This window comes from Chelmon rostratus, chromosome 24 (genome assembly GCF_017976325.1).
Source record: "Chelmon rostratus isolate fCheRos1 chromosome 24, fCheRos1.pri, whole genome shotgun sequence".
Taxonomy (NCBI): Eukaryota; Metazoa; Chordata; class Actinopteri; order Chaetodontiformes; family Chaetodontidae; genus Chelmon; species Chelmon rostratus.
In genome coordinates, this window is record NC_055681.1 from 12,757,094 (window position 1) to 12,771,848 (window position 14,755).

At 42.1% G+C, this 14,755-nt stretch overlaps 1 protein-coding gene across 1 annotated transcript; it reads left to right on the forward strand.

Moving 5' to 3' along the window:
• Window positions 1-755: 755 nt before the first annotated feature.
• On the forward strand, window positions 756-13,517 carry txndc16 (thioredoxin domain containing 16). The gene is made up of 20 exons (XM_041966004.1): window positions 756-1,160; window positions 1,393-1,573; window positions 2,384-2,466; window positions 2,607-2,680; window positions 2,882-2,956; window positions 4,145-4,266; window positions 4,505-4,595; window positions 4,744-4,912; window positions 5,312-5,481; window positions 5,631-5,691; window positions 5,781-5,916; window positions 6,035-6,181; window positions 6,274-6,333; window positions 6,770-6,965; window positions 8,194-8,330; window positions 9,215-9,299; window positions 9,773-9,914; window positions 11,123-11,310; window positions 11,467-11,657; window positions 13,247-13,517. The coding sequence occupies exons 2-20, from the start codon at window positions 1,417-1,419 to the stop codon at window positions 13,474-13,476; spliced, it is 2,514 nt and encodes an 837-aa protein (XP_041821938.1). The 5' UTR covers window positions 756-1,160; window positions 1,393-1,416; the 3' UTR covers window positions 13,477-13,517.
• The last annotated feature ends 1,238 nt before the right edge of the window (window positions 13,518-14,755 follow it).

A 14,755-nucleotide genomic window follows, 5' to 3' on the forward strand; every position in this document is an offset into this window, starting at 1 on the left:
CTCTGCAAAAAACAACTTAAGGGGGAAAAAAATCTCCAGATCAGCTGTGATGCAGTTTTAGACCCGCCCCCATGCTCTCAATTAAAACGGAAACTAGCGCTGCATGTTACGCCATCTTGGCTCAACACCTGACTCATTTTCTGGTGAAACGGCTGACTCGAGAGCCGCAGATTTTACTCAGTTTCCGAGCTAAATCTCTGAAGGTAAACACGTCCTCACGCCCACTTCCTAAGTGCGCCGCATCATTGGCTGAACCTGTCGCCCAGCCTCCACAGCTTCCTCACTCCGTTGGTTTATGATGATGTCAGCTGTGGCAGAACCCGCCCTCCACCCGCCTGTGATTGGCCATCTGTTCAAGCCAAAACTGCTTTCTTCATCTTATTGGCTCAAAGATGCACGTGGGCGTCTCTCACTGAGAAGAGACATAAAAACATTTTTTGCAGACATTTACGTCAAGTTACTGAGACATAACCAACATTTGGTCAAAGTGGCGTTGCCTTCAAAATAAAAGCGTGCTGTTCCGTGCTGGTGTGCACGGAACAACACGCTTTGGAAATAAAAAGTAGCGGAACAGCTGCGATATAATCAACTGTGGATTTCTACAATATTATTTTGGTGTTCATCTTACATAGTGACACGGAAAAAAAATATAAATACGATTTACTTTTAATGCGACATCAGGAAGTACTGCTTGAACTCCGGACGCTTGACACTGTTTAGTGAAGATGGAGCTTCATTCTTGGAAGACACATTTTTCTAATTTCACTTTGCAGCTTGCCGAAAAATAAACTTGTAAACTCGCTTTGTCGGTTGTCTTACTTTTCATGTCCCGCGGACATATGCCGACTTGTATCTTTTAAATGTACAGCTGTTAGCATGAGCTAACTATTTAAAGCCATGGCCGAACATCCATCAGTAGGCAGCTAGCAAGCCTAGCTAAAGAGCTAGCTATCATTAACGTTACCTGCTTTCCCAAGTAAATCAGAAAGCGCCATTTTTGGACTTTCTTCAGGACTTTACACACGGAGGATAAGTTGTTGCTTATCATTCGCGTCATAATGTCTTTATCTTCTTTCGCCACAGTTTTTACTGTGGTTTCTAACGTCTTTGCCACTTGGAAAGACAAAAGTTGAGCTTAGACCCCACCTCGACTTTCTCAGGTAACACTGTGCTAGCATCTGTGCTGTCACTGCTTGCTTCTTCCTTCACAGCTAATGTTTTCCTATTCACTTCCAATAAGTATGAACCACTTTTATATGAAAAGGATAGTGCAGGTCATATGAAGTAATTGTTAGGGTACATAATCAGTCATCCAGGATGTATCATCCCATCATGTTTGTCTGCTTAACATTTCTGCACAGACAGCCTCATTTCAGATTTTTTCCCCCACAGAGACCAGGACAGAACCTGCTCACCATGATGTGGATGTCCATTGCTGTTTTCCTGCTGTGGATGAGGGCAGGAGGATGCGCAGAGACAGCCAACACCTCAGACCTAATTGAATACACAGCTGCAGATTTCTATGAGAATCTGTATTCTGGGAAGATGATGTTTATCTATTTCGAGCGTCAAGGTAAGCTGCTCGCTCTGACGTGCAAGCTTTTCCACACATTTTCTCTACATTTCAGCATGAATAGGTAATGCAATTTGTGACAATATAGTAATTTACATTTGCACATATGACATTGTTTAATTTAACTCTCTTTTACTTGAAATCCCAAGGCAACCGCAGGACATAAAACATAAAGGTCACCAAAACATAGACCACCATAAAATATGAAGTGAATAATCAAGTGTTAAACAAACCCGATAAAGATAATATAAGGATAATATAATCCCACCTCACTGAACATGTTCATAGTTGGGATTCTTGCAGTATGTCCGAGGCCTGCAAGTTGACGACTGATGAGCCAAAAGATGATTTGCAAAGGCTGAAGATTAGAAGTAATGGCTTCAGGAGTAATGTTACGACACTAAATTGGGCTACAAGAAACGATTGTTTTTCATCTGGATAGATTTAATGTCATTTTAATTTGAAACAGTGGAGTCTGTGTAGTATTTCGAGTGTATAACCTGGTTTGAGGGTGTGTGTACGTGTTGAAACCCTGACTCCACGAAATCAAGAATCGGTGTGAGAGGAGTAACTCCTCGAAAGAAATATCCTCCAGCTGACAACAGCAGATAGGATAATAACATGCCATGCAAAGTTCCGGTTTCAAATCAATTTGTCCTTCATCTCCTCCGCATCAGATTTTGCTGTCATGTCAGCTGTGATCCAGCGACTTGTCAAGGTGCCACCCAGCAGATAGCAGCTAAATCTGTTGGGTATTTGAAGCCTTTTAACCCATTACTCAAGGATAACAGTATTTCTCTCTGTACTCAGTCTCTCCAACCATCTCTCTCTTCTTGGTGGAGTTGGAAAAGTCTGCTGACGCTCTGAAGGATTATGGGGTACTGGTTGGCAAGGTAACTATAGTCCCCCCAGTGCAAAGTGCTCCATCTGTCATAGAAGTCGACATTAAAGCTCAAAGTTGTGGGCACAGCCACCAGGACGTGATTGGATGGAGAGGTGGTTGTTCAGTACCTTTTTTGTTCTTTCTGTTCAGGTCAACTGCAATAAAGAGCTGGTTCGCCCATACTGCACAGAGGAAAGGGTGCAGCATACAGCATTTCTGTTCAGGTACATTGTGTGGACATGAAGGATTCACCGATGGCTAATCAAGAAACACAACAACAACCACAGAGAATATAACTCTAACCAGAGCATGGCCAAATTAAACGAACTGATTGTATTTGTCACAGTAGACATAGAAGACGTACATGTATTTGGTGCGGTGGCATTTTCTTTAAACTCTAACGCTCTGCCGTGTCTTTCTGTCAGGGATGGGAAAGAGTTCTTGGGATTTGACTTGGACACCGTGTTTGATGTCAACTCCATTGTCTCTGAAGTCCTGTTGTAAGTAAACAACACTCCCTCAGTTATGATGCAGCAGCACTGTGTGAGGCTGTAACCTTCTGTCCTTGATTGTATTTCAAACACACAGTCCATTTAATCATCATCATACATGCAGATGTAGTATGTGTATGTAGAAATGTATATGTGCATGTGTGTGTATTCTGTTTTATTTATGTGTAAAACAAGTAAAACTCTAAATTTTTACCTCATCTTCTCCTCGATTTTAATAAGACTGTACTGCCCCAAAATATGAATGAGCATTCCTTTTGGTATGTTTGCTAACAAGTGACTGTGATAAAAGTGGAATAATCCACCTGTCCTGTGCGGCTAACAACAGCACAAAGACAATATATTTAGTGTTTGATCTCATCAGCTTCATTGAGTTTTGTAAATAGGAGCAACTAAAGACTGGGAAAGATGTGGAACACTCCAAAAACACCTGTTTGGATCGTTCCACAGGTAAACAGGTTGATCAGTAACAGGTGATAGTATGATTGAAAGGCTCAGTGGTTCACAGCAATGATGGAGCGAGGTTCAACACTTTGTGAACACATGACTGTTGATGACATGATTATTTGTATAAATGATATCACTGCATGGGCTCAGCGGCTCAGTTCATTTGCAAATGACTAAACTCTGTTTTTCTGAACATTTTACACAGCGTCCCAGCTTTTTTTGGGAATCAGGGTTGTAGAAAGGCAGCTTTGGCAGAGAGATCCTCTGTGTGTGTCTCTGAGAAGACAGATTAAGGGACATCCCAAAGGGCTTTTAGTGTAATTGTCGTCTTAATTATGGTCTTTCTTGGAATCGAGCCTTCGGAAGAAAAATGTTACACATACCATTTCTCTTCCAAAGCCAGGAACTATACATAGTAGTTAATTAAATTATTTAGCAATATATTGATTGGTTTCTATTGGAATTTACTTTTTCATGTCTTTATATTTAATACTGATCACCTCATGCAGACTCCAACATGTGAATGGTAATTTTTTTGGAGAGCATTTCTAGCAAATGAAATGATATGTTTGTGAGCTGTTCTAAAAGATGTTTGTCAGTGCTTGGTTTGGGGTTGAGAGGTACGAGACAGGGTCAGGAAATCAGACAGTATTTCTAGATGAGCTAAAACATTGTTGCTTTGGTCTGTTCGTGAGATTTGACAGTTTTCGTCTCTCTGTCTTTCTCTTCCAGTGCCATTCTGCGGGAAGAGGTCAAGTACGTCCACACAGACGGTGACCTCCTGGCCTTGGAGAAGACGGCCAAGGGGAAGAAGGACATCGTGCTGGGTTACGTCCGCAGTCTGGGAACGCAAGGTAATGACAGGAAGGAGAGGCTGGATGCACAGAGGCAGGAAATGTTGAGGAAAGTGAGAGTGAAAGTGATTGAATGCGGGAGGATTATCTAGCTGATGTATTTAAGGACTGATTAATTGACTGGTGGGTTGTACTGTGCGAGGTGGTGACTCATGATGGAGATGCAGATTGTGTGAAGAACTGATTGACTTGAATGACAAACCAAATTAATTGTACTGTGTCTGCTAATTGTCTTAAGAGCACAGATCAATGATGGAGACGGCGTATGTGTACGGAACCAAATACCAGTTCATCCTCATAACTGGAGGCCCAGTTTTGAAGTACTTAGGGTACGTTTTCTGTCTTTTTAAAACTGTTTAATGACATTTAAACTGGCTATCTGTCCCTCTTGTATTCTTAATAGAGAGATTCCTGGATGTTTGTCTCCTGGAAAAGTGGTATTTACTGTGTGTGTCTCTCTTTCTCTCTGTCTTGCAGTGTTAATGATGCGTCTCTCTCGTCTCAAGTCTGGTTCCTCCACTGTCGAGTTCACAGTCGGTTCCAGACCCCGCTGACCTCTGAGCGCTGCCCTTTGACCCGTATGAGGAAGCCCCTGTCCACCCTCAGCCTCCACTCCTTCCTGCAGCTCATGGAGGCTCCACTAGTGGTCAGTAGGATGGAAGTTTAGAGCTGTATAATAGAGAGCTGACAGGAAATGAGTGGAGACAGAAAAAGGGAATGACATCCAACATACTGTAGGTCAGATCTGAACCAGGGATGTCACAGCCCTATCTTTGTCCTTGAAAAGGAGGAATGCTTAAGATTAAGGCTGAAACAAGCGGGGATATTTGTTGTAGAATAATTTGCAGATGATTTACTTATTTTGAGGTTTATTATCTTGTTGTTGTATCAAAAAGAACAGCTGCAAATCCTCACATTTTAGAAGCTAGGACCAGTAGATGGTTTTTTGTCCATTGACTATTTGATCAATTGTCCTAAACATCCAAAATAAAGTGATTATCATGTATTAATTTGTACGTAATTGTTTGTGTCTCTCCACTGCCAGTCTGAAGTTTATGAGGACCCCTCCTCGGTCCCGGCTCCACAGTTCCCCTACCAGCAGACCCCCCAGGTCTTCCTGTTCTCTCGTCCCGCGACCAAGCACCTGGACATGGACACAGCCACCACTCTGGCCTGGAGGCTCCGTGGCCTCGCCCTGCTGGTGCTCGTACACAGGTACACATCACTAATAGCAATGACGCAGCAATAATAATAATAATAATGGAATTCCAATTAGTATTTAATCATGTTATCGCATTTATTTTTATTATGTTTTGCATGTGTCACGTTTGTATTTCATCTTTCATTTGTGTGTGTATCATCAGGCAGAGTCCTGCAGTGAAAACCCCAGATGAATACAATGTTGCTTACAGGCTGCCTGAGCAGGTATGATGGCCACACACGCACCTCCCAGAATACCATCACGCGTTGTTTTTACCCATGTGTGTTTTACCTTTTTGCGTGTGTCCCTCCAGAGTTCTGAGGTGAAGTATTTGACCTTACACAACCTCGATGACGTGCTGGAGCTCTTCACAAACAAAGAGGAAGAGGTGGATGACGAGGAGGACCAGGATGATAAGATGGAGGAAGAGGAGAAGGATTCACATTTTGGTAAGTGTCTGATGGTAAAATGAAGATAATAAAAGACAGGACAGTCGCAAAGTAGGGAGGAGGAGGGAGATAATGTGTACATCTGTGTATATTTATATTTTTATATGTTGACCTTCAGGCAAGCTGGATGATGAAATTGCGGCGTCTCTCTACAACAACCGCCTCGACATGCTGGACATGGACTCGATCATCCAACTAACTGCGGACAACTTCCATGCCACAGTCGCTCAAAGCAGCCTCACAGTGGCGCTCTTCTACCTCAAATGTAAGACACGCTGCCCCCACTGTCCTGAGTGTGAATTAAAAGTTCATATAAATGTGAATGGAATTAATTGTAGTTTCTGTTTTCACCACCAGGGGATGCTGTTTCGATGGCTTTCCTCAACTCCTTCCTTGAAGTTGCAGAAAGACTTGCAGGTATGCAGGAGAGCACAGCGTGAACAGAACCTTCAGGGAAGGTTTTTTATTTTTTCACAATGTGGCCCCCCCCCCTGACAAAACAGAGACACATACAACCTCCTTTTCTGTTTTAATGTCCACAGGTTTTTAACAACAGAGCAAATATGTGTATTTGAATGCATAAAGGAGTGTCAAGTTTCCAGGAATATAACAATATCTTGATGGGACATTCTTCGTTTAAGTTTGGGGAAGTTCTGGAGCCACAGTTCTCATAATTTTGGGGATGTAAACAGCAAGTACAATTTTTCCACGATTAGTTGGTTAGCTGTGGGTTTAGCTCCAGCTTGAGCCCTGTTTTTTTAGCCTATATGTGTTTTATTTTTGGAAAATTGTCATCATTTAAAAAAAAAAATCACTTGATTCTGAGGTTTGCCCGATTAATCAATCTCTTCAGATTCCACGGTCCAGATGAGTGTGGTCGACTGTGGAGAGTGGCCCGACCTCTGCGCTGCTCAGCAAGGAGACTCCCAGCCGATCCCATTCCAGCCAGTCACGGCCTTCCCCACCGTCTTGCTGCTCCGCCCCCAGGAGTCGGCCCAGCGCTACACAGGCATGCTGGGACCTGAGGCGCTGCATCGCTTCATCATGCTGTGAGAAGCTTTCTAATGATCCACAGACATGAATGTGTCATTGTTTTGAAATCAGGACTACAGTTTAGGCCAGTGTGCCAAGGCCAAGTGTCTCCTGACTCTGGATGGAGAGGAAATAATCCTGATGATGTCGCAGTGATGTCATCAGTGTTCTTTCCCATTGGCCCTGGACACTAGAAACAGAAAGTTACAAAACTAATAAAACTAGGGTGTCTTATAGATGTGAGCATCTACGAGACAGGAACGAGTCTAATGAAAGACACTATCAAGTTGCATGATGGGAAATGTAGAATCCAGTGTTTTTGATCTTTTCTGACGACTAAAAGTCAGCATATGTCTGCCTCTACAATATTCTTTTTTTATGTGTCTCTTGTGAGTCCTCCAACTTTAGGCAGTGCTACTAAATTGCTGGAGTGCCTCTTTAATTAAATATTTAACATTTCAAACATTAAAATCACTGTAGTGCTCATTCAGCCAATTACAGAGTGCAGCCGTAGAATAAACAAACCTCTGCAAGCGACTGCCTCGAAATATGTAATATATATCCTGGTGCTTCTAAAATCCCCATATGTGATAAAGAAAGTCAAGGAAAGACAAAATAACTTTAATCTCCTTGTAGGAATGTTTGTCTTTGACATCATTAGAGCTGCATCAAAAACATTAAATGGTTCCTGAGAACAGCAACCAGTGACAGTCTTTTGCGGGGAAAGAGTCACCAAAACAAAACCTGATTGTATCAGAATGATGCAAAGACAGTGAGATAACAGGACAGATGAGATCAATCAGATAAAAGTGTTTGTATTACTAGTGGGGGCGGTCTGGTCGCCTCTGTTCATTTTATCCATTAGGCCTCGGAATAACCTTAAATAAGCCATTTTCTATTTTCCCTACTGCAAATAAACACAGGAAGTACACTCTTGGAGCTTGGCAACATGTAAACAGCAGGATATAATAAATCCACGTTAGGGAGCTTTTAAAAATATTTTATTTGTTGGAATCTTGGAGTTCTCTGTAATTCTGCCAAGGAGACTTTCCATGGAAAAAGCTCATGCTTTTATTTTATCAAGTGTTGACTGAGGAGCGTCTCCTCAGAGCGCAATGACACCTATCGGACCAATCATGTTGTCTTGGAGTAACTATATTTCACCAGGTCATGAGGCTCTCTATGCTCTTTTGCCTTTCTCCCATTGTCTGTTCATAAATGCGTATTTGTCTGTTGTTTAACCAGGAGCCTCCAAGCTTCTCCTGCGAGCCTGTCGACTCAAGAGGAAGTGACATCATTCCTTCAGGAAGTGCCTCACCCTGAGATTGCAGGCTATAAGTGTGACAGAGTACTGGGACTGTTCAAGACACAAGCACACACAGGTAGGAGGCTGAAGTGCACTTGATGTGTAGTGTTTGCTTTTTAAATGTTTTACTTGATGGTGATGCCTCAATAGTACAGAATTTTTCCCCTTTTATTAGGCACAGCAGTTGTCCCGTAGTTAGTCAAAAGGTAGCTAAAACTTTACTTAAAGTATTAGGCTGGTGTTATTGTATGTCTTTCTTACTGTCAACTGCATTTTTTAGAAAAGGCTCAGTTATTTCTGTAAACAGCTGCACACTTGAGTCAGCAAATGTCACTCAAACAGGAATAAACAATGTATTTGTATGGGAAGGTCAGTTTGAGGAGTCTGAAGGCTTCTCAGACACAAACACTGCACAGCAGTTTCTCATACTTATCACAGCGGCAACTATTTACCATCGTGAGGTAAACAGTGGAAATACAGGCCTCATGTTCTTAAGTAATCTACCAAGAATGAGTGTTTTGTGGTTGTGCTCTGGCAAAAGACGATCGGCCTTATTGAGTTTTTCAGGCAGCAGGGCAGTGTACATGAGGCTGTGTCAAAATCCAAATCAGTGCTTTTGTTCATGATAATGAAGGAGCGTGTCGCCAGTGCAACAGTGTGGCTCACTGGACGATGGAGCTCTGTGGCACATGGGAATAAGATATATCAGGCTTTAGATGCACATTCAAGACTTCTATTCATGTTGCCAACGAGAAAAATATGGATTACTAACCTTTTCCTTTGGACTTGGAAGATGTGAATCTTAATGAGATGCAGAACTCAACACAGGCCGGGTCAGTCAGTGAATTTTAATGTATTTCAACATGTCCCTTCAGGGCCTACTCTGTACACACCACTGACCTGTCTGCTGCCAGTGACAGCATATGATGATGTATTAATGATGCTTCTCTGCCTTGCCAGGTGTATCAGTGTTTACTGAAGCAGCAAAGTCGTTGAGAGGAGAGGCGCTGACTGGACTGCTGACAGATGGGCTGGCAGAGAAATGGTAACAGCTCTAAATACAGTCTCGTCATTCCTGTTTCAAGGTTGTCCCTCACAGTCACCTCTGAGTGCTTCTCTTAAGCTCCAGTTTCTGAGTGCGAAGCTGTAGTTTACTCATTCACTTGATTTTCCTGAAGTGGTCCCGTCTGGACAGTGCAACTAAAGCATGAACGGGAGAAAAGGGGGCATTTGCTGAGGGGTCTGTGCTCATTCAGCTGTCAAGATATGTCTCTTCAAGAGCACTTAAAGGCACCACGAGATTGATTGATTGTTTTTGAGGGGTAAAATTTACTCAGTAAGACTAAACAACTGACCAAAGATGATTAAAATCCAGTGAGGTATTGAAAAGACACTTCAGTCAGCGTGTCATAACATTACATAAAGGGTGAGATATTCTTCTGTTATTTAACAGTCTTAAACTGTTCAGCTACATTTATGACCTTCAGTGTTTGTTTAAGTTGCATGTTTGTTGTGCAGGGCGGCAGAACACGCCGTGGACCTGCCCGCAGTGTTTGTGTTTCCATCTTGGAAGACTGACACTCATCCTTCCGCACTGTCTGTGTCCACCTCTGCTGAAGAGCTGGTCCTACGCATTAACGCTGCACTGCTGCAGCCAATGGTAACCAAGCTATGTGTTCTTCTGTCTGTATGTTGTATAAAGCCTTGCTTACATAGAGAAATACTACATGAAGCCAAAAATCTACATATCTCTCAGCCCAGATTGTGAGCATATCTTCACTGAACACTTCTGAAATGAAATAGGCGGAAATAAATGATGTGGACTTCTTGGAAGTTTGTGAAAACCAAGAATGAATCGTTCACAGTATGTCACAGATAACCAGCACCATGTGTAGATTCAGAGTTTGGATGTGGCTCCCTCAATACATTCAAGGTCAGAGCAATGCGTCACGCCTGAGTTTACGTTTCCACATTTAAATGCATCAAGCTGAAGTGGAACTGCGAACTTTAATACAGATGTTGCTCAACAAGACAAGTTCAGTGTTGATGATGCTGCTTCAGCCTGATGAATTTGGCCCCACGTTAGTTTCTAGTGCTGAGGGTGTAAAAACTATTTTCACTGCATTATTGGACACTTTGGATAAAAAGTCAAAAAAATAACAAAAGCTCCCTTTTGGGGGCGCTGTTGTCCTCATTTTTATTTAGACTGAGAACGCAGCATGATTTAATAAGTCTGTTCAAGGTTATTCAGTTCAAAGCAGAATTTCTTTCAGACTGTATGAAATCTATTTCTTTTTCTGCCTGTATTTATTAATTGACAAACAAAACAATGAAAATTATTACATCAAACAAGCCTTTCATGTGTATCATTGGTTATAAAGTTTTTGCTATATGCGGAGGATGACGATCACGCATGCCATGGTGAAAGAAGATGTACCAAATCAGTGACAATAACTTGCACACAGTCCCTTAAATTTTTCCCAACTTCACTTTTAATTCTTAAAAAAATTTCCTCACATTATTTAGCTTCCTTCAGTCAAATAACCGCAGCCTCTAACATGTTTAGTGCCGACACTGACTAACAGCAAGGTGTAGCAGCTGCAGTGCACAGCAAAAATCACTGATGTGTAGATCTCAGAAATCTTGCAGAAACTGGGCTTTGTGCTGTTTTTGCACAAGTCATCCCCAAACCTTCTCTGAACCTCTATTTTATTTTCGGATGTTGTTGAAACGTCAGTATCCAAAGATTATTTCGGCCTTCCTCGCAGCCACCTGTACATTGATTGCACATAGATGCTATTTGAAATCAGTGGAATAACGTGCCAAGTTTTGACTCTTCGTCAATCTTTATCTCTGTTTTATTTGCAGCCCGAGCTGACGGTGGAAAACCTGCCGTCCTTCCTCTCCCTGGGTAAAGCCCTTCTCCTCCTCTTCGTGGGAGAGGAGGAGGATGAGATCGGGCGGAGGCAGAACCAGGTGCTGGTGGAGGAGATGAAAGGGGTGGAAAAGATGGGCGCGGGGTGGACGGAGCGATACCTGCCCTGCTGGATCCACCTGTATGTACATCAATCACTATTGATATTGAGTCAATATTGAACTGGAGTTGTTGCTCCATCCATCATGTCTCCACTCTTATCTTGATTCTCTTTTTTAGCTGTATATATATATATATATATATATATATATATATATTCTGTTGTTCTGTGTTCCAGTGGCCGTACTCCATCTGCTATGTTTGTCCTTGGGTCATACCTGGGCTCTATGCCCCCCCTCCCTGCTCTGGTCCTCACCCATTTGCCCTTTGGAGATGAAATCTATCAGTACCCCCCCAACACCCCCATAGTGGCCCGCTCTGTCCGCCAGTGGCTGCAGAGGGTCGAGGATGGCGTGGAGTCACCAGCAGGTAACAAACAATGAAAGAGCAGACATGGCAGGTGACTGTGCTGCAGCAAGGATGCTTCTAACTGCAGCAGCGCCGCTCTTACCTGCGATGATTGCTCACTTAACATGCAGCGATTAGGTGACCGCCTGCAGCGATGACTTTCCAACACACTGCCGTCGCATTTCCACCTGGATGACTCCGGTCAGCACATTCTCAGCTCAGTGTCTGCTGAGTATATAAGATATCCAGATACAGCTATTGTTTCAGTACTACATTGAAAAGTGAAGTGTAACAGCATTTAGACCTGACCCATGCACATTATAGTTTTGGTTGATCGTTGAGCTACAAATGTCCCATTAGAGAGGCTGATTAGAGCCTGAAATTCTGAGGAAAACAGACTGATCAGATCATATAACAGCCCCTATTTAAATCTAGTGTATTTTGCAGATGTCAAAAAGAGAAGAATACAATCAGAAAATGCCATCATTTTTTTTCCAGACAATGAAAATATGAAGCAGTGTGTCTGTTAAAAGTGCAGAAAGACGTGTCACTTCACATGGATGAAGTAAAAAATCAAATAAATGATCAAATAGATATGGCAGTTATATGGAAATCTGTAGTCATGGAGAAAAGGAACTAGCTGATGTCTTCTCTTTTCTCCTACAATGAGGCTCACATAATGTCAGAGGCTCCCAGTATAAGCAGGTTAAAGGAATATGTCACCAGTTTTAAATGATTATGTACTTCTGCTGACCTCAGACAAACCTGTAGATGAAACAGTGACAGGATTGAGCTTGTTCCTGTCTGAGGAATGCAAAGTTATGTGGAAGAGGCGTTGAGTTAAGCACGTGTAATAACTGTAAAAGGGTTTTTTAATTAGGGTGGTGATTGTTAAGGTACCCTCAGGCTTGCAACATCAACAGTTTGGAGCCATTAACCCTCGACCTTCTGAACCCTGTAGTTTGTATAGATGTGGGCCAAGATAAGACACAAGTCTCGCCGTGACCTGTCTCTGTTTATCTGCACCCGAGGATTGTCATCCAGCACATTCCATCCATTCTCCATGAAGAAACCGGAGACCTGCAGCCTTTAGAGCTGCACAGTGGCTTTAAGCTTCCAGTTTTTACTTGACTGAAGTTTACTTCTCAACACCTACTTTTCCAAGAACTCAAAGTTTCCTACAGATTGCCGTGTTGCACAATTGTGGCTAAAATTATCTTGATTACTTTGTAAATGTTGAAATCAGGGTTATTTTTCGCAATTATACATTAAACTTCAGGAGCAAAGTTGTTTATTGCAGTTGAAACACTGGAGACAGAAAACCATGGAGACCCCCGAGTGTTTAGGACTAAATAAATAATCATTTTCAAAAGCATGAATTTATTTCACAATCACATTTTTCCCATGGCACTTAGCTCTACAACTGCGACAAGCTTTAGCCAGTTAACTCCTGTTAGTTAGAGCGTCAACAATGTCACAGTCATCCTGCAGCTGACTGGCTGGGTTGGGTTATGAGCTTAGATTATTGCATTATGTCAGAATTACTTATTTATTTAATAATAATATAATGTTTGTAATGATAGATCTCTTGTTTTGGTCTGCCTCTGTAGGGATGTTGGGTGACGAGAGCTGGCCTCCTGCTTTCCATTTCCAAGACTTCCTGAAAATCATAGACATGCAGGAACCCCACTCCGCCCAGCAGCAAACTCCCGCAGTGAAAGAGGAGGAGGGCGAGAAAGAGGCGAAGGTGAAAGAAGACGTGGTGGTCGAAGAAGAGACGGATTCCTCCTCCAGCTCTCCCACTTCTGCCAATGACCCTACTATCCACTCTGAACTGTAGAATAGAATAGAATAAGATGAGAGGGAACATTATTAAACATGTTTGTATAATGAGTCTGGGCTTCAGTTGTTGTTGTTTTTTTTTTAACTAATATTACTGTACTTCTCATAGAATTATTGAACGTATAATTTTAGATTCATTGTGTGCCTCTTTCTGATTTTTTTCTTCTATCAACAGGAAGCCAAAATCCGAATCAGTCATACGATCAGAACAGCTCTTATGCTGTTCTTTCCTGTCAGTAGTAACCTCATAAACAGTGATTTTTGAAATGTTTTAACTGTTACGAGTCTTCCTGCTTATGAAATTACACCATGTGTGGGAATTGCAGTGACTTTAGTAGAAGAAAATCTTTGTCTCTGAAACGTTTTGGATATTATTCTGACGTTTTTTTCCCCCATCGTTCCACCTCCCGTCCCGGAATGGCAGCGGCATTATTGGTTGGCTGTGTCATTTTTTTCCCGGCAGTCGAGCTGCAGATCAGAGGAGGTGGGATAGGTTAGCTGGAATGGTCTGTTTTAATTACAGTGGTTTCAGATGTGGTTTCTGAGTTGAGTTCAATCAATCAGTCTCAGTTAAAATGGAGCACCCATCCATCCGAAACCATGGACTGAAGGGTCTGAAGGGCTCTTGGATTGTGGGTTAGAGTGGATTTTCTTTTGAACTCATATGTGAATCTACAGCTACTGTCAAATTACTTGCTGTGTCTTTGTTCTACCTGATTAAGGACTGAGTACATAAGAAAATAGTCAATTGGAATTAGATTGTTATTATTATTTGACATTTTGGGCACAATATAGGGATATAATACGTATATGTTCAACAATGCCATGTTTTGAAGCACACAAGGGTATAAAGTTTAGGTAATCGGGCCACCTTGGAAAGCGTCACTTTAAAATTGGTGTTTTGTTGTCAATTCATAAATAAGCCACTTTCATGAACTCAAACTTTCTCTGCAAAATGAATATTGGGTTTTTATTGCCTCTTAGCACTTCCGCAGTGTGGATCTCATATTGTGGAAATGAGTGGTCTATTGCCCACCCTAAATGCAGCTGTGTTTTCTCTCAGAAAACAAGGCAAAGCAGGATTTGGCCAAAACAGTTATCACTGTTATTTTAATATGTGGATTTAATCATTTTCTTTATCATAACTTCTGTCGCTTTTTTTCCTCAAAGGCGGGAAACAGCGCCCCTCTTGGTTGTAACGGCTGCTCAACGTTAGCCAGCCTCTGTGGTCAAGGACGTTATTGCATCCTTACTGAAGCCAGGTGAAGGTGATAAAA

Bases quoted from the DNA above. Each gene is read 5' to 3' on its own strand.
- txndc16 (XM_041966004.1), top strand. From the start codon at position 1,417: ATGATGTGGATGTCCATTGCTGTTTTCCTGCTGTGGATGAGGGCAGGA. The intron at 2,681-2,881 runs GTACATTGTGTG...TCTTTCTGTCAG, and splicing joins CATACAGCATTTCTGTTCAG to GGATGGGAAAGAGTTCTTGG. The intron at 8,331-9,214 runs GTAGGAGGCTGA...CTGCCTTGCCAG, and splicing joins CAAGACACAAGCACACACAG to GTGTATCAGTGTTTACTGAA.